The sequence below is a fragment of the Eumetopias jubatus genome, unplaced genomic scaffold (assembly GCF_037043125.1).
Source record: "Eumetopias jubatus isolate StellerSeaLion01/CBP00866 unplaced genomic scaffold, mEumJub1_p1.0 scaffold_8, whole genome shotgun sequence".
Taxonomy (NCBI): domain Eukaryota; kingdom Metazoa; phylum Chordata; class Mammalia; order Carnivora; family Otariidae; genus Eumetopias; species Eumetopias jubatus.
The window spans coordinates 86,716,288-86,742,461 of NW_028274814.1; the positions used below are offsets into that span (position 1 = coordinate 86,716,288).

Below are 26,174 nucleotides of genomic sequence, written 5' to 3' on the forward strand. Positions count from 1 at the left end.
AAGTCAGGCCGAGACACAGGTCACCTCCTGTACAGACTGAAGGTCTTTCTCCTATTTTCCAGTTACTTTTTAGTTTCCTCAGTAATTATCTGTGAGATCTTGGGCAAATCAATTAATCTCTTTGTACCCTGACCACTCACTTCATCATCATCATCATCATCTTTTTTTTAAGTCCCTCCTGGCTCTAACATTCTATGACTTTAGATCTGTGTTTTGTCCTACAATTTTAAACTCAAAATTGTTCTATGCATCAGGCCTCAGCAATCATTTATAAAATGAATGCATTAATGAATCATATACAAAAATCTTCTACCATGGAAGGTACAAATGATTAAATTATACAGTGGTGAGGTTCCTGTCATAAAAAAATGTATTCGGGTCACACAGAGCAAACAATTACATATTTTTATTAACAGCAGCTAATACTTATTGCATTGGGTGAGCATTCACTGTATTCCAGGCTAAGTCCTTTACACCAATTATTTTATCTAATTATCGTATCTCTGTAAGGTAGGTACTATTGTTCCTAATAGATAGATGTGGAAATGGAGGCACATGAAGGTTAAGTAACTTGATAAGAGTCACACAGCTATAAGCAGGAGTGGCAGGAATCAAACCCAGATCTCTGAATTAAAGGTGGTGTGCTGGAATGCTTCACGGCCTCCCACATCCGACTAATATATTGTGAACTCCCAAAGAGCACAACCCATGGGCGGCTCATCTCTGTGCTACCCGCCACAATGGGGTCCTAAATGCAAGCAACTGCTCACGTAGATACCAAGAATCTTAGTTTTGTGGAGAGAGAGAGGCAGAGAAAGGGAGGATGAGGTGGGTAGCTGTGAACAGAAGATGAGTTAGGAATAAGAGAAAGAGAGAAAACCAAACCTAAAAGGTGTCTTTAAATGCAAATGGAAAAGTTAGATCACATACTGTTTACTGTAAGCTTGGCTTTGACAGAGTAGGATGAACCGAAGTGATTGGAGATGACACACTGATATTTCCCTTCACTGGTAAATTCCACGTTGCGGAGCCGGAGAATGGTAGTATACTCCATCACCTCGCCACCTTGGGCCCGCAGGTGTGCATAGTTTTCCATTTCGGCATCATGCAGCAGTTCATTGTCTTTTTTCCAAGCAAAAGTCATCGGGGAGTCGCTGCTGCTGGCGGCTGAGCAGATAAAACTCAAATTGGAACCTTTTATTGCCGACTGTGTTTCTGGCTGGACAGTGATCTGGGGTTTAGGAAAATCATCTGTTCAAGATGGAGAGGAGGAAACAGGACAATTTTAAGGCCTAGGAGTCCAAACACTACTCAGTTTTTAATACCAAGAAACTCAAAACAAGTGAGGGCTTAGGTTTTACCCTTTGTGTATGTTTCATAGATGGGCTAACAGTCCTCATGTTGAAATGATGGCCTGGGACAGTGTTTATATTCAAAAATAATAGTCTCATCTCAGTTAATGATTGATAAATAGGTGTTGGTCTCTATTTGAAGTGAACAAATTAGTTTATAGTTTATCCTAGGCCCCTTATGCTTTTTAAAATATAAACACAAGAAAAAATCAGCTAAGAAACTTTTAGGCTCATGCATCATCCTTAAACGCTACCGGTAGGAAGTGCAATTTTTCCCATGTTACCCACAAATAAGCAGCAGCAAAATTAAGAAATCAATATCACTAAAGACAGCAATTAACACCCCATTTACCAAAAACAGAACCCATATTAAAGAGCAGTAATTTTTTAGATAGAGTTGAAACAGTCCTCAGCAAAAGAAAAACCATCTCTCAAACTCCCTGTTGAGACCCTGGCTTCAGCATGGGGTTGCGGGTGGACCATCAATCAGGCACTGTCAGAGCTGCATGATAATTAGAGCTGGGCAAGTCTTTCATTCCTAACGGTTATTTTTAGTTCTCTGTGACTTTTCGGAGAAGTTACCTTTTTTGAACTGCAGTTTCTTGGAGATGGTCTAAACCCAAAAGGAAACAGCTTACATCTACCAAAATGTATTATCTGGGTGCTCTGGAAAAAGGACACTCGCATGCCTCTGTGTGTGCGTGCGCGCATGCATGCGTCTGAACAAACGGGCTTTGGGAATGCTCTGGAAACTCCAATGCTGCTCACTTCCAATAACATGTTGTCATCAAGATGGTTTTTTCTTCTGTATGATTATTCTAGAATTCTCATCTGATAAATCAATGTTTAGATTCACAATGGAGGGACTGAAAGAAAAATCTAAAGATACCATATACACGTCCCCATATAATAGAGTTCTTATCTTGGGACTAGAGAACTGCGAAATAAGCACCATGGGAAAGGCATGGCTCAGGCCCTTCTAGACAAATGCCAAAAGCTTATTTAGATCCAAAAGCTCCATCAGACATTTTATTTCCAGAAACTGTTGGCACTGTTTAATGCTGCAACCTAAAAAAAAAGTATTTTTCTTGTACTTGACTAAACAATCGTAGGCAAAGCAGTTTCAAATAAATTTTTAAAGGCCAACGTAAAATCAGGTTCTGTAATATCTTAACACACATGCTAAAATTTAAGCTAACTTTGATTTTGTGTTCTATATGCACATTTATTTTTACAAAGGTCTCCATGGCAGTGAAGAGTAAACAGCAGTGTAGTGTAGTCCACAGAAGCCTGCACCAGGAAGAGGAGAACCTGGGGTTTCGATCTGGATCTGCTGACTAGCTACGTGAGGTTTGAAATTTCTAGCGCTGAGATTCTTAGACGCTAAAACAATGGACCTTATGCTGACTGATAACAAATTCAAACTATCTATTACATGTAATGCTTTAACCACTAGGAGCAAAATTTTTAGCAGCCTGTAAATCAGGCTGATAATTTTCTCCCTGTACCCCAACATGCAGCATTGATACGGGTTAGTTCAGTGTCTCCACAAGCCAGTCAGCAGACTTCCCACTTCACAGACGCAGATACTGAGATTTAGGGAGGAGGTGGGGTTGCAACTGCCCATCAGTTCTCCCAAGATCTAAGGTCCTCCCGTTCCACCCAACCCCCTGATGTCCAAACAAAGACATTTAAGGAAACTCTTTCTCATCTGTAACATTAAAATCATCAGCATGCTATAGATCCATTTTCATCTACCTCAGCAGATATAAAAGCTTCATTAAGAGAACATAAGCTTATTCAAGACCATTCACTGGAGGGAAAAAAAGAATGAAGGCAGAGGCAACAGTTACACTCACCACACACAAAGCCATCTGGGCTAACAGCAAAAATACTTCTTCCTTTTAGCAGCTGAGGATGGGCACAACTGGCATTTACAAAGCTCTGAAAGTTGTTTTCTGCCACCCACTGTGGGAGCCATTTTAGTTGGCAATCGCACAAAAGGCTTGATGTATTTAAATGCCTGAGGAGAGTAATTACGTTCAATTTGTTTTATATGAAATGCAGATTCTACGAGTAAACTAACTCAAGTAAATATTAACAAAGCAATGAATGTGGAAACAAAATACACACACACCCCATGCAATAAATATTCTCTAGTCCATCTTAAAATGTACGAAATGTATTAGCACCATGTTGTTGTTCTTACTGACCTACTATGAGGGAGAAATGCTGATATATTGAAAACACCTCACTCCTAAAGGCTTGCTATCATGATCAGGTCCCACAAATTTAAATTGCAAATTCATAACAGAAACAAAAAGAAACTTCTCAACAAAAGGAACAAATCACCAACTCCCTTTGCTTTCTGGTATGAAAATTAAGTAATGCTAAGAACGCAATAGATACGATTTATAGACACGTGATCTCGGCTGACATGCCCCCTGACAGCTTCCCTGACACCACGTTTCATTTGAAACTCTTGGAAAGAAAAGGAAAGCTTACAATTGCTGTAGTTTCTTCATTTGTGAAAATGCATTGCCTTGTAATGACATGATTGCGTTGTCACTCAGATCTCTGAAAACAACCAAATTGAATACATTAGAGGGAATCATGGTCACTGCCTGCCTCAGGCAAAAGCTGGGCCCACACTGTCCACCCCATTCAACAAACTACTCCGTGTGCTGAAATGCACCAACTGGGCAACTCCAGAAGAACCCATTAGGAAGCTTGGATCAAAGAATACGAATATTTGTATCAGAGGCAGGTTCTGTTATAGTAAAAAAGATTTGCTTTATATCATCATGTCCAGGTTATTTGACTCATGGAGGCCTAAGCTGTTCTGTATTTTTTTTTATAGTTTTATGGTTTGTTCTGCAGTATTATTTTATTGTGTTTCTCAATATTCAAATTAGTAACCAATAGTAACTTTTAAATACACAAGTAAAATTTCTCATAGTTACGCTTTTTAAAAAACCCATCATGTATAAAATTCTATGACATGCACTGCGTTAAATGATTTACACATTTACATAGTATTACATTTACTCCTCATAGCAACCCAAAAGAATATGGTTTTACTACCTTGCTCACCATGAAAGGGGAAGATGTGAACTCAATTATTTTCCATTTCAAAACCTACGCTCTTGGTCAGGAGCCCATTCTGCCACACGCAACTCACCCGTAGAGAGAGTAAGGCCTTCAGACAAGATGTACTCACTAAAACACACTCTGGGTAGGACATTTATAAAACCAGAGAATATTCTAGGCTGACTTTATTTTTAACTAGTGCTTACAGGCAGTTTGAATTAAAGCACTCTCCACAATGATTACTACTCTGTTTCTCTTTATGGGGTCAGAGTATACATAAAGGATTCTGAATGAGATGAAAGGTAACAGAGGACAAAGGTACCAAACATGGGCAGAGAAAGAGGCTGGGAGAGTCAAGACGGTTTAAAAAACTGCAGCAGAGGTTAATACTCCAATGATCCACTAATTCCACTTTCCCAGAAATGGAATGGGTCAGATGACAAACCCTTTGGCTAGTTTCCCTTTGAAAATAATTTGTTTCAAGAAGTCCAGCAACACTGGTCCGCCCTTCCAAATTCTGCTTTGCAGAATCATCTGACTCCAGCCTGAATTGCTTCTGTCAGCATGACTAGCAATCCAAACCCCCCTCAAACTAATAAATGAGTCAGAAGACAACAAGGTGGTCACAGACAACGGCGAAATTGTCTCTCAACACACAGTGCAAATGTGGGTTTGCCCAAATGTGTTCCGAACTTTTGTCCAAGTTAATAGATATTAAAACTTTTGGCTATAAACATTCCCTACTAGAGTGGAGATACTTTACATCACTTTGTACTTTTTCTGTACAAGTGGAAATAATCCCATGGTTTTAAGAAGCTGGTTGGTTGCGTGCTCATGCAGGTTTTGACTCCTATCAAGGCTGGCTAGCTTGCCCTCCTAGTGGGTGGAAATATCTGCGTCCCTAAATGTCATTTCAAAAACGTGAGGGGGTGGCGCAGAGACTACGAAGACAAGAGCCAGTGTGGCACAAGGACACACACGGACAGTAGAGGCAGCCCTGGTGTGAGTCCTGCCTCGGGCAACTGCGAGACGATGGGCTGGTAGCAAAACCAAATAAGAGAAAGAACAAAGGTGGAAAAACAGGTTTTATGTTTTATAATTAAACAACAGCAATGACTCATAAAAGTCTCAAAGTAGTGTCACTACTCTCCTAATGTCACCCCTAAGGACCATGGGAAATTGCTTTTTTAATCTTTAAAATGCAAGTCACCATCTTAACTGTTCAGCAGAATCAATGGATACTCAAAACTTCCACTTCTTAAAAGTAAAGGTAACAGGAGCTACTGGATAATTTTCGTATGAGGATTAAATGAGACTATATATAAATACCTGGCATAATGCCTGATGTATAGTAAGTGCACAATAAATGGTAGGTTTTTGAAAATTACATATATCACTACTTAAGAAAAATAACTAACTCAAAGAAAACCCAATAATGTATAGTGATGTCCTCAAATGCAAAGGAAAATGTTTACCTATATACTTTCATATAGATACATAGATAAACTGGTAGAGAATAAGCAGATGTGTAAATATACTTTATGGTACAGAGAGAATGCCAACAAAATTAGATTCTAGTTTATCTTTCATGACACATAGATAGATAACCATCTTAGGCTCCTTTAGGGTAACGAAATTCCAGTCACTCACAGATGTTCTAATGCGTCCAAACCGGTAAAGGCTTTTTTGGTAATAGATCGAATCCGGTTTCCCTGGAGTATTCTGAGGGGGGGGAAAAAAGTTACAATGGAAGAGTTAAAGCTCCATTTGGGGGTGGAATTCTCATCAAAAGAATTTCTTTTAAAATCAACAGGGGAAAAAAAATCATTGTGAACAATTCTATTTTCTTCAATTAAATGATATACCCTGTACAAACGTATTCATGCCATCTATTTCAGTAATATAATTCAGCATGGTCTCAAAGCATTCAACAGAGAACCAGCAAATATAGGTATTCAGTAAGTTAGTCCGGCGGTTAAACTAAAGACGTGATTTTCAAAGTCTTCTTAGGAAGAGGTAGAAACTTCCTTCCAGGTAAATGGTCTCAGAAGTGTAATTAGTAAAACAGACAATAGTGGAGGTCTTCTCCTTACGCTCCCTCCCCATAGACAGTTTCATCATCCACGGAAGTTTAGGGCTATATGGAACTCGATTTGAAAACTTAAGACACAGGGTCTGGCCACGGACAGGGCCACTGTAAGGTGAACAGAAGCAGGTTTCTGCCTGTACTGCCTGGAGCCTACTGCAGTGTTACCAGTGGGCACTGGGGCTTGCCACTTACAGACTCTGCGAGCAGAATGCAACACCGAAAGTTCCAAAATGGTGAGATCAGGAGTGTCCTTCCACACAACGATAATCCCAAGATTCTAAGCACTTGAAACAATTTAACATTCTGGGCTGGATATTAAAAGAAGTCACAACTCACCAAAGTGTTGAAGAAAACCGCCATACCAAGGAAGAAAAGCTAATTAATACCCATCTTGTATAACAACACTCATCTGGGGAGATGACCAAGGGAAGCGACCAGATTCAGCCTCTAGTTCTAAACTCTCTCAAATCTCAGCCTGCAGAATGGACTTCAATGGGTGTAGGTCAGACAGGGAGGCAACCATGAAGCAAATCCTACTCACAGCCGCCTCAGTTTGTCAAGCCCAGAGAAAGCACCGTTCATGTCTTCAATAGTCCAAGAAATTTCATTGTTCTTCAGATCCCTAATTATAAGAAGAAATGTTACTGAAACTGGTACCAGGCGCTTAACAAAAGATATAAGCATTCTCCTTAAAGAGATGCTCAGAAAGCTAAGATTGCCACCCAGGTGGCATGTAATTCGTAATAAATTCCTCATAATCCCCATCATCTCCACCGTTTCAAAACAACAGGAAACGCCTTCCCTCTCCCAACACTAAGTTTTTGCCCCAAATCAGGACAGTTGATTCTGTCCCATTAATTCCTCTATCAAGATGACTCAATTCTGAAAGACCTGAACAATCTGAAAAATACATTAAACTTTAAAAACCACTGCTCCAACCACACAAGTAGGAGCTGGCCAAAGCACACAGCTTGTCTTTCAATTATGTAATGCTTCAAATAGTGAACAGAGCAAAAGTTTCTGACAGTGCAAAAACAAAAAGCCCGTTGCACAACATTAAAATGAACATTTCAGAGATTCTTCAAAGGTCAATTAATCTAACTCTGTCTTCTTCCTCTTAGGACAGAAATCAAGTCTGGATATGATAAACAGGCATCTTCTTTTGCTGCCCTTTGTATATCTTTTATGTTCTGTGTACTTTTTCTTAATCTGCATTTTTATAAAGAAAAATCAGTGGATTTGAAATCGTTTCCCTTTTGAGCAGTTACCAACTTCCTGGAGATCCTGAGAAGGCTAAGTGTAATCACCAAACCAATCTGATCATTGTCCTTTTTAATCCCTCTAAGAAACACATATGGATGAAATGGACTGATTCTAATCAAACTGATCTGGGAAAGATTAAGACACTACTTTCTGAGTCTGTACATATTTCCTTCACAACAAAGGAAATCTGCTTGGAGAAAAGTGGGCACGTTTAGGAACCAATTAGGTTCATGTATGGAGAACAAAATGTGTACTTACAAAGTCTTTAAACTGGAAAGCCCCCGGAAGGCACAATCAGCAATGTAGCTGACTTTGTTATTCCCAATGTGCAGTGTATTTAGTAAGCTTAGGCCCAGGAAGCTTGAATCATCCAACCTCGACAAGTGATTGAAAGTTAGGTCCCTGTAAAAACAAAAAACGAAAAACAAAAACAAATAATAGCCTTTATTTTCCTATTCAACACAATGATTTGTTTTCAAATAACAGGTAATATATGTAACCACAATAAGCCTTATTTTAACACTCTGCCTTCTTAATAATACTCAGGTAAACATTATTTCTAATACTAGTAATTAAAAAAATTCTCTTTATTTGAAAATAACCATCACTGATTTAGCCCATGTGCCCTAGAACTCAAGTAGCACAGTTGGCTTCAACTTATCACAACAAAAATATGACTAGGTTGCATGTGAAAAAAGCTGTCACCTTGGAAACTTTGTTATGAAAATTTCACAGATCAGTGGTAAGAAGCTCATGCTCTGGCATGATCCCTGCTTTCGAACCTGAGGAGAATAAAAGGCAACTCACAGCTCACTGAGTTTCTGGCAGAACTCCCAGGCATCAGGGCTGATCCTGTTGATGGCATTTTGGCTGAGATGAAGTTCCTGCAGCATCAGCAAGCCGTAAAGCCAGCCTTTGGTAATCTCTGTTAGGTTGTTATGGTCCAGCTGCCTACATTTACAATAAGAATCAAAAGCAGGATCAAAAGTTCATTATCTAGTCTCTTCAAAGGAGACATATGATTACAACCTATTACATATTCCTATTGTTACAAGATGTTTAGCTTTTGCTATATAAAGACCTCAGCAAAAAATACCACGGGCTTATAAATTCTTGGTCATGTTACCTGAAACAAAACTGAGTATTAAATTATAAGATTGTAAATTATGAGATTTTAACATAGGATTTCAAATAAAGCTAGTGCATGTTCACTGAGCACTCCACGATCATACTACCGAAGCAGGAATTGTGATAAGCCACACTTACAAGATCTCCATGTTGCTCAGCCCCCAAAAAGCTCCATCCATAAGTTTTGTTACTCCATTTCTTTGCATTTTCAGAGACTTCAGAGCACCGAGCCCTTGGAATGTGAGCCCATCTACGTTTTTAATCTTGTTCCGGTTCAGTTCACTGCATTGGATAGAACAGTTAAACAGCTTGTATGACAAAATTCTGGAGGTGGTAATAAAACGTGACATTACTACAATATAGGTAAACCAGCCCGTATTAAATTACATAGAAGGTTTTAAATTTCTAAACATTTTTATTGAGAAGAATTTGGATTTATTAGCAGGGAGTGAATTTCCTCCTGAAATGTGTGATATATTTTTGGAATAGTGAAATATTGAAACTAGACTACGCTTTACTTTCTAAAATGCTTATCAACTCAGTGTATTTGTTTTTAGATTATCCAGAGGGAGTATACTGAATATTATGTTAAAACATGAAGTCTATTCAGGGGCAGGGCTTATTCTGCTTACAAAAGTTGGTTACTCTCTCTTTCACGGTTCTTTTTCTGTTTAATGCTTTCTCTTCAAGGCAGTCATTTTCAACCTTGGGTGCACACTGAAATCACCTGGAGAGTTTTAAAAATTACCGAAGCCTGGATCTTACCCCCCGAGGTTCTCATATAATTGGTCTAGGGTGTGGCCTGGACATTGGAATTTTTAAAAGCTCCCCAGTGCCTATAATGTGAAGCCGAGGTTGAAAACCACTATATCGTAGGAGCCTGTTCACAGATCATTCCACCACTATTAACGAGACAGCTCTTTGCAGCCACTTAAGCTATGAGAGCCTCCTGGAGCTGCCGGTGTTATTTTCATGAACCGCAGCTGTTGGGCGTCACCATGATTTCGCCAGTGCCACAATGATGCCTTTGTATGGAGATCGTTCAATGATGACACTGTTCATTCCTTCAGTACCAATCGAACCTGCCCCGTCAGGCAGGAGTTTGCACTAGGTGACTGTGAAGGCTCTTTCCGATTCAGAAATTCGGCCACTCTAGTTCTCACAGGGAAGAGAGCCACACCTTGCTTCTAAACTCCTTCGGTCACGTTGTGGATTTTAGGCAACAGACCCCAAGGGTTTAGAGGAGATGAAGAAACACTGTCTAGGAGAACATCTTACTTACAGGTGCTGCAGTCGGGGCAGTTTAAACATCTTCGGTGGGATAGCTGAGATGCGGTTCCTGTTCAGTTTCAACACCAGGAGTGTGCTGGCCAGATGGTCAAAATACCCGGGTTCCATTAAAGTGACTCGGTTGCTGTTGAGATACCTGTTAAAAGGGTGAAGATGAGCTTCTCCTTCTGGCTCTTTGGAAAGTTAAAACACATACATTCTCTGTGTTATAATCTCCAGAGGACCTAACCATCATTTGTATCAATGGACACTTAAAAATTAAGTCTTTGGGTCCTTGTGGACCAACGTTGACTACGATTCACGCATACTGCTAAGGAAAGGGTGACTGGAGTACTTGAAAGGTGTAAGAATTTGTTACAGACGCTTATCCAACTTTTAGAAAATTCACTTATTAGTGAAACGGAGTGGTTTAATTTTTTAAAGAAGCACTTTTAATTCCACATGGTTTTTCTAACAAAGGATGCCTAATTTTTTGTAATCCGAAAAGTGCAACAACAAAATAAAGACTGTGGTTATTTGGGTTTATGGCAAATTACACGTCAATAAGAAAGTTATGTTACTGATAACCAGCAGTTAAAGAAAAAGGCAGATTTTGTTACATCTTAAAGTTGATTTTTTTTTATTATTATGACATGGTATTTTCATCATAGGTGAGTATTTTTGTTAAAGAAGACTTGACTTGGGCGCCTGGGTGGCTCAGTCGTTAAGCGTCTGCCTTCGGCTCAGGTCATGATCCCAGGGTCCTGGGATCGAGTCCCACATCAGGCTCCCTGCTCAGGGGGGAGGCCTGCTTCTCCCTCTCCCACTCCCCCTGCTTGTGTTCCTTCTCTGTGTTTCTCTCTGTCAAATAAATAAATAAATAAATAAATAAATAAAGAAGACTTGACTTACAGATATTTGAGTTGTAGAGGCAGAAGGGGAGTTTTAAGCTCTGTAATATTATTGCTGCTCAGGTCCAAAGTTTCGAGGGACTGAAATTGTTTCAGATGTTCAGGTAATATTTCAACAATTCTGTTTCCAGCTCTGGAATTTAAGGATGGCACAGGTGACAGGGTTAATAATAATACAACAATCTGAAAGGTGAGAAATATTTTCTATTCCTAATTTGTTCTTCAGAATGGAAAACTACAGTTCTAAAACTGTACTTTTAGAAGTTAAACAGCAATTTTTGTCACTTTAATTTCACCTTAAATAGTAAATCATATTAGAATGTATGAAAGCAATCCCATATAAATCTGGGTGTGTTTAACAGCTGTGGTTATCCAAACGCTAAGCACTTAAAAACCGTCTGATTTTTATATATATATTTTTTTTTATGGTCACCAGTCCATCTTCCTTATCATTTTATTAAGTGGTATATAAATTGACTAACACTGAGTTGGTATTCCAGGCACTGATGTGTTAGTTCCCTATTCTTTTTCTTGATTCCTAATCTATTTCTACTTCTTCTCCTGAACAGTACCCATATGACAGGTACCAACGAACTTAAAATACTCATCAGATTGGGTTTTTTCTTTTCTTAAGCCGTGCGAGAGAGCTCTCTCTTCAAGAAATAGCAAGTTTCAAGGTATTGCCATAGTCTTCGAAACCAGTGGATATGCTCCAGGGCTTTGAATATTATAAAGGTTATTACATAAAAGCACACCAGTCTAAATAATCTCTATTTAATTAGATTAATACAGTTTGACATTAACAGTCTTAAACACCAGACCATGATGACCAATATGGTAGCCACAGGTAGCACTTTAAAAATTAAAATTAAAGGTTAAAATTCAGTTCCTTAATCACAGTAGCCACATTTCAGGTTCTCAACACCCACATGTGCTTGGTGGCTGTCAAATGGGTCAGTGCACATACAGAACATTTCATCACTGAAAGTTCCATTGGTGAGCCCTATACTACACCACAGATGAAAAACAAAACAAAACAAAAGAGGCCAAGTCAAATCTCTTAAAAGGTCAACAGTACAACAGCTTTCAGGGGGAAATTCAACACTAAATGACAATCTTGCGAGAAAACAGGAATCAAACTGATGTGCAAGCCATCTTATTTGTCATATTAGATCAGGGAGCCTGGACTTTTTAGACCATCATTTGGCAGGGGAAAACAACATGTCAACGTGGCAAGGCCAGGAGGAAAACAAAGTCCACTTCCAAAGAAGGTCTCTTTACAAACCCATGGAACGATGAAACAACCTGAAGGCTCTAGGCAGAACTCTATACGTGATATGTCACACACTGCTGTTTTTATACATAGTCTATGGGTAAGCCTCATTTAATGAGAAAACTTAGGAAATACATCTCATGTGTGTGTCTTTCTACCAATACCGTATTTCTATAGTGCTTTGAGAGTTTCATTATAACACACAGGCCTCTCACCATCTCAGAAGGTCCTTGAGTTAAGAGTACCTCGTGTATTTTTCACAAAAATCCTATGCTGCGTTCTGACACAGCACTTTCACGCTGCTGGTCTTCTCTGTCATACTCTGAGCTCCTCTGAAGTAGGGGGATAGGTCTCTACCCCTCTGTTCTGGACTGCATATGAAACCTAAGAATGTTGAGAACACCTCAAATGTCAAGCTGAGGCTAAGCACTGTTCATATAGTATGCCATTTAATCACAGAAATGTCTCTCTAGTAATTATAGATAATTGTAAAATTAGGAAACTAGAGCTTTTAACCTACGAAGGCATATTGGTCCCAAAGCAATTGCTGAAGGCTTGTTTCATAGAATACACTGTCAAATATATTTTGGCAATTAAGTTCTTATTGGAGATGCACCCCCAGAAAGGGCCACAACTTCTCACCCTTGCAGAAATGCTGAACTTCTGGTTTCAAACTAATGTGGGAATCAACACTGGCTCATGGAGCCATCACCATGCCAACGCTAAGGATGCCCTGGAAATAGGGTCTCCCCAGTCTTGCTTGCACCCCAGGAAGACTACCCAGGGGTGTGCATATGTTTGTCATCCACCAGAGGAGAAGACCAACTTCCTGAATACGTGCCAATGTCAGGTGCTGATTTCCCCACAAGAACGAACAATAAAGGGAGAAAACAGGTTGGACCTTTTCTATTTAAACAACAAACAAAACTTCTCAAAACATTGTTAAAATCCTCCAATATGTTATTTTTAAGGACTGCAGGGAATCATGTGTTTTGATCCAAGTCATCAGGGAATCTAACTCTACATTCTGAAGTTATCCTATACAAGGTAACAGGCATAGGTGATATATCTTAAAAGCTGAATTTGTGATTACAGTAAGGTTAAAAAAAGGGGGGGAGGGGATTTAACAGTACTATTTACAAGTAACAAATATCAAACCCCTTAGTCTCCCATAAAGTCTTACAGACTTTGTTTAGAGTCAAGTCAGCCATGACCTCTGATTTTGACCATTTCCCACATCTGGATTTGCCAGTGTATAAACTCCTTGATCTAGTTGTGAGGTACAGGGTAATGCAAGCGAGACAATTAGTCAGTTTCTAGATCCCGGAGATGGATTTAGTCCAAGAGAGAAGCCACGGGGCCTTAGGGTCAGGGTGTGTGGGTTAAACAAAACCACACTTTAGGGGACAAAAATGCTCTCTTAAACACATAACCCAAATGTTTGCATTACCAGGATATCCTCCCACAAACAGCAGAGTAACCCTGAAATGCTCCCCTCTCTCCAATGCCCTCCCCTGTGCCTAGTCACTGCCTCCCATCAAACTCTGCATCTGGTTGTGGCCCCCAGGCTGTCTGAGGCTTGTACAGCCACACTCAACATTTAGCAACACAAAGAAAGTGCTCAGCTAGAGATTTTTGCAGTAAATGGAACAAACTGGTTTTTTGTGGGAGAGAGAGGGAGACCCACAGGTGTCTATCACGTTGGTCAAATAAGGCTACGAGTTAGATAACAGGCCATACAATCTTTGGTTTATATGTTCGTTTGTTTATTAAGTAATTATGAACAAGGTATTAAAACTGCCAATTACTTGAGTGACGAATAAAATTTTCCTTGCAGTTAAAGTATGCTCCAGCCAAAGCCAGCAATTTCCTGAACTGCACACTTCCTAAATTGCAGTGTGAAAGTGCTCAGTTACAGATGGAGCGTGCACAGTGCCCTCTTTGTCAGACCTGCTTCCTTGCACAAAAATCCCTTACAACTGCCAGGACAATAGTCCCTGTATCACAGAATTTTAACTCTGTGCTAATGGAACTGAATTATATCCAAATACCAGCTTCATATTAGCTCTCAGACTAACTGACAAATAACCACCTGATTTGTCCCAGTTAACAAAACAAACTTGCTCTATATCATGCAAAAGTTTTTAAAAAAGGAGACAACGCCATTAAAACTAGATTGAAAAATCTTTTTAATCACCTAAAACCCTCAAAATAAACATAATTCTAATAGAGTTGGTCATGAATAGCCGCTTCTAAAAGACAAAGATTCAATTCAACTCCAGCTTTAATTTTTCTCCAAATACGGATAAATGCCAAAACTGACGAACACACTGAAAGCACTGCGGTTAATTAATATTTTTGGCAGGATGTACAATGCTTTAAGAAAACAAACAAACTGTGTGAATACCTTTTTCCATGACTTGATGTGGAAGTACCATCTTTCCATTGTTCAAAAATCACAGTATGTAAGTCGTGTAAGTATTGGAAGGCATTGCAACCTTGTGCAAATCCACCTCAAAAGGACACCGAACATTTTGGTCATCTGTGTCTGTTGACAGTACAAGGTGTTCCAGGGTCAAATCACTGCCGAGGTCAAGTAGAATTAGTCCCTTATGGGCACACACACACCTGGGGGCTTGGTCTGTGGGAGCACAGATGGTTCCCTCAGGCATCCAAGAGGCCACAGGAAAAACAGGAGTCCCAGGTAGTTCACTCAGCCTTCGCTTCTCAGGCTCAACCGTAACGGTTTCACTTTGCTGCTAATTTCCCCTTTCAACCCACTTTGCCAAATACCTTTAAAATGCAGAACCAATCAGAGCCTGCCATTTTCTTATGGTGGTATTTGCTCTGAGAGTGCTGGAGAGCTAATGAGGAACAAGATGGATACGGTCCCTGACCTCAGGGAGCTTATGTTCTAGTGGGAAGAAGAGGCCGGCAGATGGAAGCGGTCACCACGGTGATAAGTGCCGTGCTATGGGGGCAGTGGAAGAAGAAACAACAGCCTCCCAAAAAGTGGTGGGAGGGGTCAGCAAAACTTACTACAGCAAGGAGACAGGCTAGTGTTCCAAGCAGAAGCAAGTGTGCGGAAGGGAAGGCTTCCCTTTGAGGAAATGGAAGAAAGCCTTGATGCCTGGAGTAGAGAGTTCATGGGTTAAGACTGGGGAGAAGATGAAGTCCATGGGTGAGGTAGCTGAGAGAGGAATGTAGGTTAAGTGGGACTCTGTAAACCTCGCAGGCACTGGGCCTTTATCTTGGGGGGAGCAGGGCAGAAGATTTCAGATATGGGGTGACAATATCAGACACGCAGTTTAGAAAGTGTGCTCTGGCAGTAGTGGGTAGAAACACTGGTGGGGGACAGGCATGACCAGGTGCAGGAGCACCAGCAGGTGCAGGGGACCAATGACAATTTGTTGGGACAACAATGACCTTCTGCCTAGCGATCCACTTTGGGGGTGAAGCACCACTCTGCATCTGGTTCCCCAGAGCACAGGCTGTGCTCTTCTCCCTGCTTGACACAGAGGCTCAGGTTTCCAGCTCTGCAGCCTCTGGACACTGAAACCCAGTTCGGCACTACTAGAGTTCCCATCCACTCTCCATTACCGCTTCTGTGTGTGTTGCTGACGTGGAAGGCCTTCTAAAGTGTGTGGTGCAGACTGGGATTCCAGCTGGCTCAGGTGTGAGATGCTACTGACCATTTTAATGTCTGTTGTCACTGGGAAAATGGACAAGTGTGTTATTCCCATACACAAGATTGTGCTCATTTGTTCTGATCCTCTGAACGCCTGCACTGAATGTAAACCCAGACTAAATTATAACAGTAAAATAAAAGTTATGAGGTTAGTGACGTATCACTCGGTAAGATGATGATTGGTTTTACTGTCTGACTCACTCCTATCTCCACAAAGCCTAGGAGTCTCAAAAGAATTTCATGGACCCTAAAGTGGATATAAACGGTGTCAGTTTATTTCCAGAGTCTAAAAGGAGAGTGGAATATTCTTTGTGAGGAACCAGAATATCGGGTTTTTTCCTACTGGAATTCCTGAACCAATTAAACTGCAGCCTCTTGATGAATAAGAAATATCTGTCAATAGTTTCAACTGTCTCCTACCTATTATAGATGTTAACAGGCAGCTTAAAGCTTTGCCACTGTGATGTGTGAAGAAAGACGTGTAATCTTAGCTATGTAAGAGAAAGTTATGTGCGTGTGGCATTGACCTTTTAGAGAAGGTGTGCACAGCGAAGCTTACTTTGAAACCATTTTTTATATGTTGCAATGCCCTCTCTTCTTAGAATGCATCACTCTAACCACACCCCTTGAGTCCAATTCAGTTAGTGTAGCTAACAAATGGCTGAAGCTGTGGTCATTCTACACAGCCATAGAGAAAGCATATTAACTGTATTGACTGGGACAGTCAGCCTGGCTCCCAGGAAATACTGATTTCTATATATAACTTGCAAGCAAACATGTTAGCACCCATTTATAAAAGAATTACAAGTTGTTAAAGAAAACACTACATTTTTGCAAATACATTAAAAAAGAAAAGGTCACTTACATTTCCAACAATAACTTCTTCATCCCCCAACTAAATGCTTCCTTGAAAACCACCGTGGCTGGAATAACTAACACCCGATAATGTTAGGCTTCTTTTAACAGAGAGACTTGGCAAGCAAAAGAACCTCTCCCATGCAGATAAAAATAAACTGTCTCTGCTCATCTTTTTTCTAAAAAGATAATTAAGAAGTTTCATTAAAAGAACACATGTTCAGACTGGTCCATTGGCACTGTGGCATCAAAGAATAAAGCCAACTGAGGGAACTTTTGCAAGGAGAAAGATTCTTGATTAAGAACTAATGATACTAAGCAGCAAATGGGCCACTGTAAGGAGCAAAGAGTCCGTTCTTTCAGCTAAAAGCCAGGTCAACATAAAATATAATTGCCCTTTGGATCAACAACATGAATAAAGATGGTCGTAATATTTTAATACAGACATCCTACAACCATCAGGGCCATATTTATGTGCCAATTATAATACATGTTAAAAATGAAAAAAGAAAGAGGGGTCAAAAGCCCATTTTCACCACGTAGAAAACAACACTTTTGGATCCCCAAGTGTGAATTCAATTTAGTTCTTTATGTAAACACAAATTTAAGGGTGAATCCCTTAAAATTTAAGATGCCAAAGATACTTACTGAACAAGTATTTTAATCTGAAATGATTTAATTATGTACAATAAAAATTAACTGTGACCAGTGCTTCATCCAGAAATTCTAGATCAAGCTTTAGAATGGCTAGTAAGGATTTATCCGAAGTGTGGTTCAAGATGTACATGTACATCAGAAAATGGTACGACCATTACAGCTACCGGCCAAAAGAAGGTAAAACTGCCATTCCAGACATTAACCGACCAGTTAAAAGTAGGATCTTGTTGAAAGAGCAATTCCAATCACAGTTCCCTAGCAAGGGGATTTTGATTCTCTTCTCGGTTGTATTTTGATTTACTAGACTTTGTGGACCTTGATTTTCTCACCTGTCAAGCAGGGGGACATTGAATGGAATGATCTCAGGCACGCCTAAGGAGCTGTGATTCTGGATTTGGATGACAAGCCCTGCAGAAGACCAGATTTGCTACAATGGCTCAGGCAACCATTATGTAGAAAATGGAGTGTCTTCCAGAACCCGCCTTGCTCTGGGGGGACTTCACCTCTGTTGGAAGTCCCACTGCCTGGCTGCCCATCTTCATCCTTGGTTTCCTCCCTCATTTTCCTGGAGCATATCCTCCACTAGCGTTCCAAGAAACCATAAGCAGAGGTACGTCCCTCAGTGTTTGGAAATGTCTTTATAGGATTGACAGTTTGAGTGCATATAGAATTTAGAAGCCATTCTCCCTTGGGATTTTGAAGACACTGTTTTGCTCTATCCACAGCACTCATGGAAGTACTGACTGAGGAGCCAGAGGCCATTCTGATTCTCTCTCCCCGTGTTTCTCAAACGTGGGCAGGCATAGGAGCCGGGGGGCGGGGGCTTCTCTTCCAGCAGGTTAGATGGAACCTGAGAATCTGCATTTCTACCAAGTTCCCAGGTGATGCAGATGTCGCTGGCAGCACAACGAGGAGAACCACCGTCAACCCCTACAGGTGACCTGTGTTGTGTTCTATTTTTTTTTCCTCCTCTCAGAGCTTCTCTTTACTCCTGATATTCTGAAACTGTCCAGTGATGTCTCCAGTGTGGGTCCTGTTTCAATTGCTGGCACTCAGTAGGGCCCTTCAACCTAGAGACGTGTGTTTCTCAGTTCTGGGATACTTTTTTTTGTATGTCTGATAATGTCCTCCCTTCTAGTTCCACAGACGTCTCTGTGGAATTCCAATTAGATAGGTTTTAGACTTCTGCCTGATCTTCCTATTTTCTCATTTTTTCCTCTCCCATTTTCCATCCCTTTGTTTTTGGTTCTTGTTTTGGAGAAACTTTTCAACTTTCTTCCAACACTTCTATTACCTTTTAAAGCATCTGTTATATTTTTAACTTCCAAGAGTTCATCCTTTTCTATATATATTATATATACATTATATATTATTCCTTATATAATAAGGAATAATATTCCTTATTATTATTACTACTACTGATTTACCATTCTTTACTTGTTTTATGGATATCACATCTCTTTTCTTTCTGCACATATGTGGTTCAGAGGTTCCCTTTTCCTTCCACTGTCTCTGGTTCTCTTTTTCCATTTATTTCAGACACTGATCTTATTTATTTTTTTAATTTTAGAGAGGGGGAGAGGAGGAGCGGGGGCAGAGGGAGAGAGAGAATCTTAAGCAGGCTCCACACCCAGTGGGGAGCCTGACGTGGGGCTCGATCTCCCAACCCTGAGATCATGACCTAAGATGAAATCAAGAGTCGGACGCTTAACTGACTGAGCCACCCAGGTGCCCCGTAGACACTTGATCTTATTTGAAACTTCTACAGAAGTCTGGTGATCACTGGGCTAACCATTCATATTTAATAAAAAGCACTCAAAAGCTTACTGAGGACTGTGTGCAGAATAGACTTGTTGACTGGCGAGTCCCACCACAGACGGCAGAGAGGGGACCTATTTCATGATGGGATCTCCACATGTCTTATTGCTCCAATCTTCCAGTCTCTGGTCTGGTGGGTCTAAGCATGACTGCTAATATCTGGGAGGGCTCACAGGTGAACAAGCTGGGGCAAGGGAGTGTCATCCTCAGGGTTCAGATAAGATTTAATTTCTGTGATTGCAGAATATGCTACCCTCAATCCCCACCCCTTCCTTGCCCAGCTGGGCTTGTGTCCCAAATTCTAGAGACTGTTTCAACTCTCCAGAGGGTAACTTCTAGTCGTCTGCCTATGACAGTCACTAGGATTTGAGTTTTGGAGGATGAGTATGGAGGAGAAACCTGGAGGTCTCATTGCTTCTTATAAAAGAGTTTTAACCTTTCCCCCATTTTCAGTCCTACTCTGCACCCCTACCCTTATGGGCTTTGAATTTCCGAACTCAGAATGGTTCTGCAGAAAAAACAATATGCTGCTTTTGGGATCCACTCCATTTTCTTTTAAGTCAGTTGCAATTTGTCCATTTGCTTGCAAAATGTTTATGACATTTCTTATCTGGACTGTCTTCTTACCTATTTTATCTTTGTTCCTGTCTGTGTGCAGTTTTTTTAGAACTTACTTACATTTTAAGGGAGTTTTAAGAAAGAGCAGAGTGAAATGAATACATTCAGTCCACTATGCTTAATAGGAAGTCTTCAATAGATATCAAATTAATGAATAAAAATGCCTTTTCTCTAAAAAGCAAAATAAACCACAAAACCTTCCCTCAGAAGAGCTCCTATAATTTTTTACCCCAAAATTCACCCAACTTAAGCTTTGTATATTTTAATGAAAAATTAGCCTATATATAGGATTTTCATTTAAGATTACAGTACAACCCAGAAAACATGACTTTATTATTCTGAACCTCAAAGTAATAAACAGTTCTCATACAGAAGATTAATTCTTTATGTGAACACATCAGGTTAAATTAATGTTATTTTATTTTCTGATATGGTTCACAGACCAATGGACTAAGAACATCACATTTAACCAAGTATTTAAATTGTTCTTGTGAATAAAACATAGATAATATGGTGATGATGACCAAAAAGGCAGGCAAGCTCATATCCCTTATCTTTATCTGTAGACTGACACGAACCTTTAAAGGAAGTTGCTAAGATACAAATCACTGTACAAAATCTGATGCATTACAAGCTAATAATGAAACAGCAAAAAAAGAAATTAAGAAAACAATCCCATTTGCAATTGCACCAGAAATAATAAAATGCCTAGGAATAAATTAACCAAAGAGTTGAAAGAACTATACTCTGAAAACCATAAAACACTGATGAAAGAAATTGAAGACATGGAAAGATATTCTCAGCTCACGGACTGGAAAAACATTGTTAAAATAGCTATACTACTGAAAGGAATCTACAGGTTTAATATTACCCTTCTGAAAATACCAACAGCATTTTTCACAGAACTGAGCAAACATCCTAAAATTTATATGGAACTACAAAGACCCTGAATAGCCAAAGCAATCTTAAAAAAGGAAAACAAAACTAGAGGTATCACAATCCCAGAGTTCAAGATATACTACAAAGCTACAGTCATCAAAATAGTGTGGTACTGGCCCAAAAAGAGACATAGATCAATGGAACCGAACAGAAAGCCCAGAAATAAACCCCAATTATATGGTCAATTAATCTTCAAAAAAGGAGGTAAGTATAAGTAACAGGAAAAAGTCTCTTCAACAAATGGTGTTGGGAAAACTGGACAGATGACATGCAAAAGAATGAAACTGGACCACTTTCTTATACCATACACAAAAACAAATTCAAAATGGATTAAAGATCTAAATGAGAGACCTGAAATCATAAAAATCCTAGAACACAGGCAGTAATTCTCTGACACTGACCATAGCAACATCTATATGGGTCTCCTGAGGCAAGGGAAGCAGCAGCAAAAATAAACTATTGGGACTACATGAAAAATAAAAGGCTTCTGCACAGGGGAGGAAACAATCAACGCAATTAAAGACAACCTACCGAATGGGAGAAGGTATTTGCAAACAACATATCTGATAAAGGATTAGCATCCAAAATATATTAACAACTTATATAACTCAACATCCAAAAACCAGATGATCCAATTAAAAAATGAGCAGAAGACATGAACAGACATTTCCCCAAAGAGGACATCCAGATGGCCAACAGACCCATGAAAAGATGCTCAACATCACTGATCATCCAGAAACGCAAATCAAAACTACAACGAGATATCATCTCACACCTGTCAGAATGGCTAAAATCAGAAATGCAAGAAATAACAAGGCTGGTGAGGATGAGGAGAAAAAGGAACCCTTGTGCACTGTTGGTGGGAATGCACACTAGGCAGCCACTATGGAAAACAGTACAGAGGTTCCACAAAAAGTTAAAAATAGAGCTACCCTACAATCCACTAATTAATCGTACTGCTGGATATTTACCCAAAGAATATGAAAACACTAATTCAAAGGGATACACGCACTCCTGTTTATTGCAGCATTATTTACAATAGCCAAACTACAGAAGCAGCCCAAATGTCCATCGATAGATGGATAAAGAGATGGTGTGTACACGTACGTACACACACAAGGTGGAATATTACTCAGCCAAAAAAAGAATGAAATTTTGCCATTTGCAATGACATGGATGGAGCTAGAGAGTATTATGCTAAGGGAAATAAGTCAGTCAGAGAAAGACAAATACCATAATTTAACTTACATGTGGAATTTAAAAAACAAATGAGCAAAGGAAAGAAAGAAAGAGACACAAACCAAGAAACAGATTCATAACTACAGAGAACAAACTGCTGGTTATCAGAGAGGATGTGGGTGGGGGAAGGGCAAATAGGTGATGGGGATTAAAAGTACACTTATCTTGATGTGTACTGGGTAATATGGAATTGCTGAATCACTAAATTGTGATAATATATCACAACTGAAACTAATATAACACTGCTAACTACGCTGGAATTAAAATTAAAAAAAAAGAAAAGGAAGCTGCTAGTGGGTGCGGCTGCGTCTGTGGCCCTTGTGCTGGGGCATGGACAGAGGTGGGCATAATGAAGTGCAAATGTCACAGAACTACATGCCTAGCTAGCTCATCTATTCAATCAATCAGGATCCCAAACCTCTCGATGTACTAAAATGATGGTCTAGAAGCAACCAGAGAAATTAATTTGGGATAAGGCAGTGTTTTGAATTTTTAATCAGTCATTTTTAAAAGGCCTATGTGAAAGCAATTCTTATGAAAATGACAATAGACCTGGGGAGCTTGGATGACAACTCAACAGGAGCCAATAATACAACACGGTCCTTAAAGGCTAACATAATTTTAAGCTTCATTAATGTCCAGTATTCTGGTGAACAGGCATGGTCCCACCATATATTTTTTTTTAATTTAAATTCAATTTAGTTAACATATAGTGTATTATTAGTTTCAGGGGCAGAATTCAGTGATTCATCAGTTGCATGTAACACCCAGTGCTCATTATATCAACTGCCCTCCTTCATGCCCATCCCCCAGTTAGCCCCTCCCCTCCAGCAACCTTCAGTTTGTTCTTTATTGTTAAGAGTCTTTTATGGTTTGCCTCCCTCTGTTTTTATCTTATTTTATTTTTCCTTCCCTTCCCCCTGTTCATCTGTTTTGTTTCTTAAATTCCACATATGAGTGAAATCATAGGGTATTTGTCTTTCTCTGACTTATTTTGCTTAGCGTATCTTGTTTGGGTACCATATTTTACACTGCCATGCTAGATGAAGTGTATATGGGAGAACCTTAAGAGTCTAGACCTGCATTGCTCAGGACAATAGCCACTGGCCATGTGTAGCTACTTAAATTTAAATGAAATAAAATTAAAAACGGAATTCTTCAGTACACTAGCCACATTTCAAGTGTTCAATATCTATGTGTCTAATAGCTACCACAGCGAACAGCACAGATATAGAACATTTCCATCACTGCGGAAAGTGCCACTACATAACCCTGGTCTAGACTGAGTATCATATAGAAAAGGGTAATTGGGATTTGAGCCAGGAAAAAGAGAGGGCTTTAAGAAAACCTTGTATTTTAAGACTTACAGGTATTAATCTGCAGAAAAGAGAACAAAGTTGTTCTCTCCAACACACAGAACTAAGACAAGAGGTAAAGGTAGGGGAAGAGTTCAGCTTAACAAAAAGTCCTAGTAATTAGGACTATTCACAATGGAACGGTTTATCACCAAGAAGTAAGCTTTGTCCCTGAAAGTGCTCAAGGGAAGGCTGGATAACCTCTTTTTTCCAGAGATCTCTCCATAGGGAGAAATGTACCTTCCCATTCTAAGCTACCAGGATTGCATGCACTCAAAACCACTACCAACAAAAAAAATTGGTTTTGGCCAGTTATACAATCTACCAAACCATTTCTAATTCCTCTCATCCTTTAGCTGATACTTAAATGGGGATGATGGTGAGGAAGTGAAAGCAAAAAAGAGGAGGAGAATAAGAGAAAGAAGGATTTATACAATTGACTACATTTCCTGATTTTGTAAACATCCATTCATCTTTAAAAAGTACTGCTTCTATTCGTAGGCCAGTGCCTTGTGCAGGATTACATGGCAATTAGTGATTAACTTCAAAAAGCATCTTATTTTTTTTCTAAAAAAGAAATGCTCATTTTGATTCTATTCCAATGTTTGTTTTGAAAAAAAACATTTAAAATTGCTCATGCACAGTAAAATTGACAGTCCAAGAATGTACACCATGTTTATCCTGTGCTGTAGTGTACTTGCAGCATATTACCTTGATATTTCATTTTGCCTTCTGCCTCGTTCTAGAGACTGCTCTATTTGCCAGCTAAAGCTTCACAGGGAGGACGGGAGACTGTCAGGCAGGTGATTTTAGAAAGGAAGCGCTTATACTTTTAACTGCCTTTCCTTTCATGTTTTGAATTTAGTACTTAAGCAACTTTCAGCCAAGGAAAGAAGTGGTGCTACTGGTTAGCAGCCTGTTTCATTGTTTTGGTCTCTCTACCCAACTAGAGCCCAGAGCCTCTCATCTATGGAAGATGGCAGAGATACTAAAATGAGGACGAGGCGGAGGAAAAGGAACCTGGGCCAGGGGAGAGACATGTTGACTCTTGCTACCCCATCATGAAAAGCAACTGGCTGTAACTTTATGGTTTTGTCTGTCTTGGCAGCACAAGGCTTGCTCAGCACAGAAACGTCTCCGGCAGAAGTTGCACTAGATACTTCAAAGCAGCAATCAAAATGGCTAGCATGACGTTGAGGGGAGAGATGAGAAAATGGTGCAGGTTCAGGACAAACACTGGTAATACAGAAGACTTTGTGGCAAGCTATGCTGGACGGTCAAGTTCAAGGGAGTGGGGGTCAAGTTTATGGGCTCTGGGAACCGCCGCTGCACAAAGTTGTCTGCTGGGTTGCTATGTCATATCTAACAATGTTGCTACCTTGGAAAAAACAAGTTTTAGTAATGAAAAAGATTTTCAGTGCATGTGGAGAGGCTTGAACAGAAAGGTTAGCTGAACAGTTTTTTCTACAATTAACTATATACAGTATTAATTGGGACTGGGCTACCCAGTCATTCACTCAATAACCACACACTCCCTCCCAGGTGCCAGACACTGAGCTACAGGCTAGCGTTGCAGTGGGGATGAAACCACACATGCGCTCAGCCTTTAGGAAGTTTCATTCTGGTGGGGGAAATGGACATTAAAGAATCACAAATATACAACTGACAAATGTCACTGCGTGTATGATAATAATGTGGACACTGTACATAAGGGTGATAGGAAAATGTGTCAGGTGACACGAAGTCTGGCTAGCAAACGCTGTGCAAGGCTAAGTACTGTAGGCAGAGAGAAAAGTCTGTAACGGGACCTGACACAGAGCAAGCTGACACACTGCTAGAAGTGAGAAATGAGTCCAGAGGAGGCTCAGTGGGGAAAGAGGATTCTGATCATCCAGAGCATTATAGGTCTTGTCAAGGATTCTGCTCTTAACCTAAGAGCCACGACAGGATCACAAATTTATGTTTCAATTAAACTGACAATTTGTACACCTAGCAAACTTGTATTGTGGGGACCAGTTTATGATTAATTGTGAAGATAAACATAGAGGGTAAAGAATACACCTCTGTGTATAAACTCTTTTATGTGCAAATCACGTATAAACACTTTAAAATCCAATAAGAGAATACAACTTATATTACGATGCTTATGTGTTTATTTTGTAAGACGAGCTTTATGAGCTTATTTCCATTAAACACAATAACATCTGGTTTGTTTATACTGGTGAAGGCTGCAACCCTCTGATGCAATGTCCTTTAAACACAAAGACGCTAGTCCATTCATCCACATCAGCAGCGCATACATTCGGGAATGAATTTTTTAGTTAAGGGGGTCAAATTCTATGGGATCCTCTATACCCACAAATGGGTAAAGAGGAGATATGGTTTATGTCCACTTAATCAGAACAAAGCTCCCTGATTCCCCAGAAACTTAAATTCTAATTTTGACTAAACCTTCTCCTCACTTCCCTACTCAATATGACACACTGGTAACCTCCTTTCAAATGCTAATTTAGATAGGTTTGGTTTAAAAACAAACAACTATTTGAACTTTACCACATAGTTAACAAAATTACGTAGCTACATCATCACTTGAAAACCTACGTAACATTTATCTTCCTTATATGAAGCTG

General features: G+C 39.7%; 1 protein-coding gene across 2 annotated transcripts in view; it reads right to left on the bottom strand.

The window, feature by feature from the left end:
- Window positions 1–26,174, bottom strand: part of LRIG3 (leucine rich repeats and immunoglobulin like domains 3) — a 45,412-nt gene that overhangs the window by 6,397 nt on the left and 12,841 nt on the right. For both annotated transcript variants that reach the window (XM_028110920.2, XM_088025627.1), the window contains exons 4-13: window positions 11,104–11,235; window positions 10,205–10,348; window positions 9,061–9,204; window positions 8,602–8,745; window positions 8,053–8,196; window positions 7,073–7,153; window positions 6,093–6,164; window positions 3,858–3,929; window positions 3,212–3,375; window positions 931–1,251 (exon numbers count right to left, since the gene is read on the bottom strand). In XM_028110920.2, coding sequence (XP_027966721.1) covers window positions 931–1,251; window positions 3,212–3,375; window positions 3,858–3,929; window positions 6,093–6,164; window positions 7,073–7,153; window positions 8,053–8,196; window positions 8,602–8,745; window positions 9,061–9,204; window positions 10,205–10,348; window positions 11,104–11,235 — 1,418 coding nt within the window. The remainder of the gene's footprint in view (window positions 1–930; window positions 1,252–3,211; window positions 3,376–3,857; window positions 3,930–6,092; window positions 6,165–7,072; window positions 7,154–8,052; window positions 8,197–8,601; window positions 8,746–9,060; window positions 9,205–10,204; window positions 10,349–11,103; window positions 11,236–26,174) is intronic.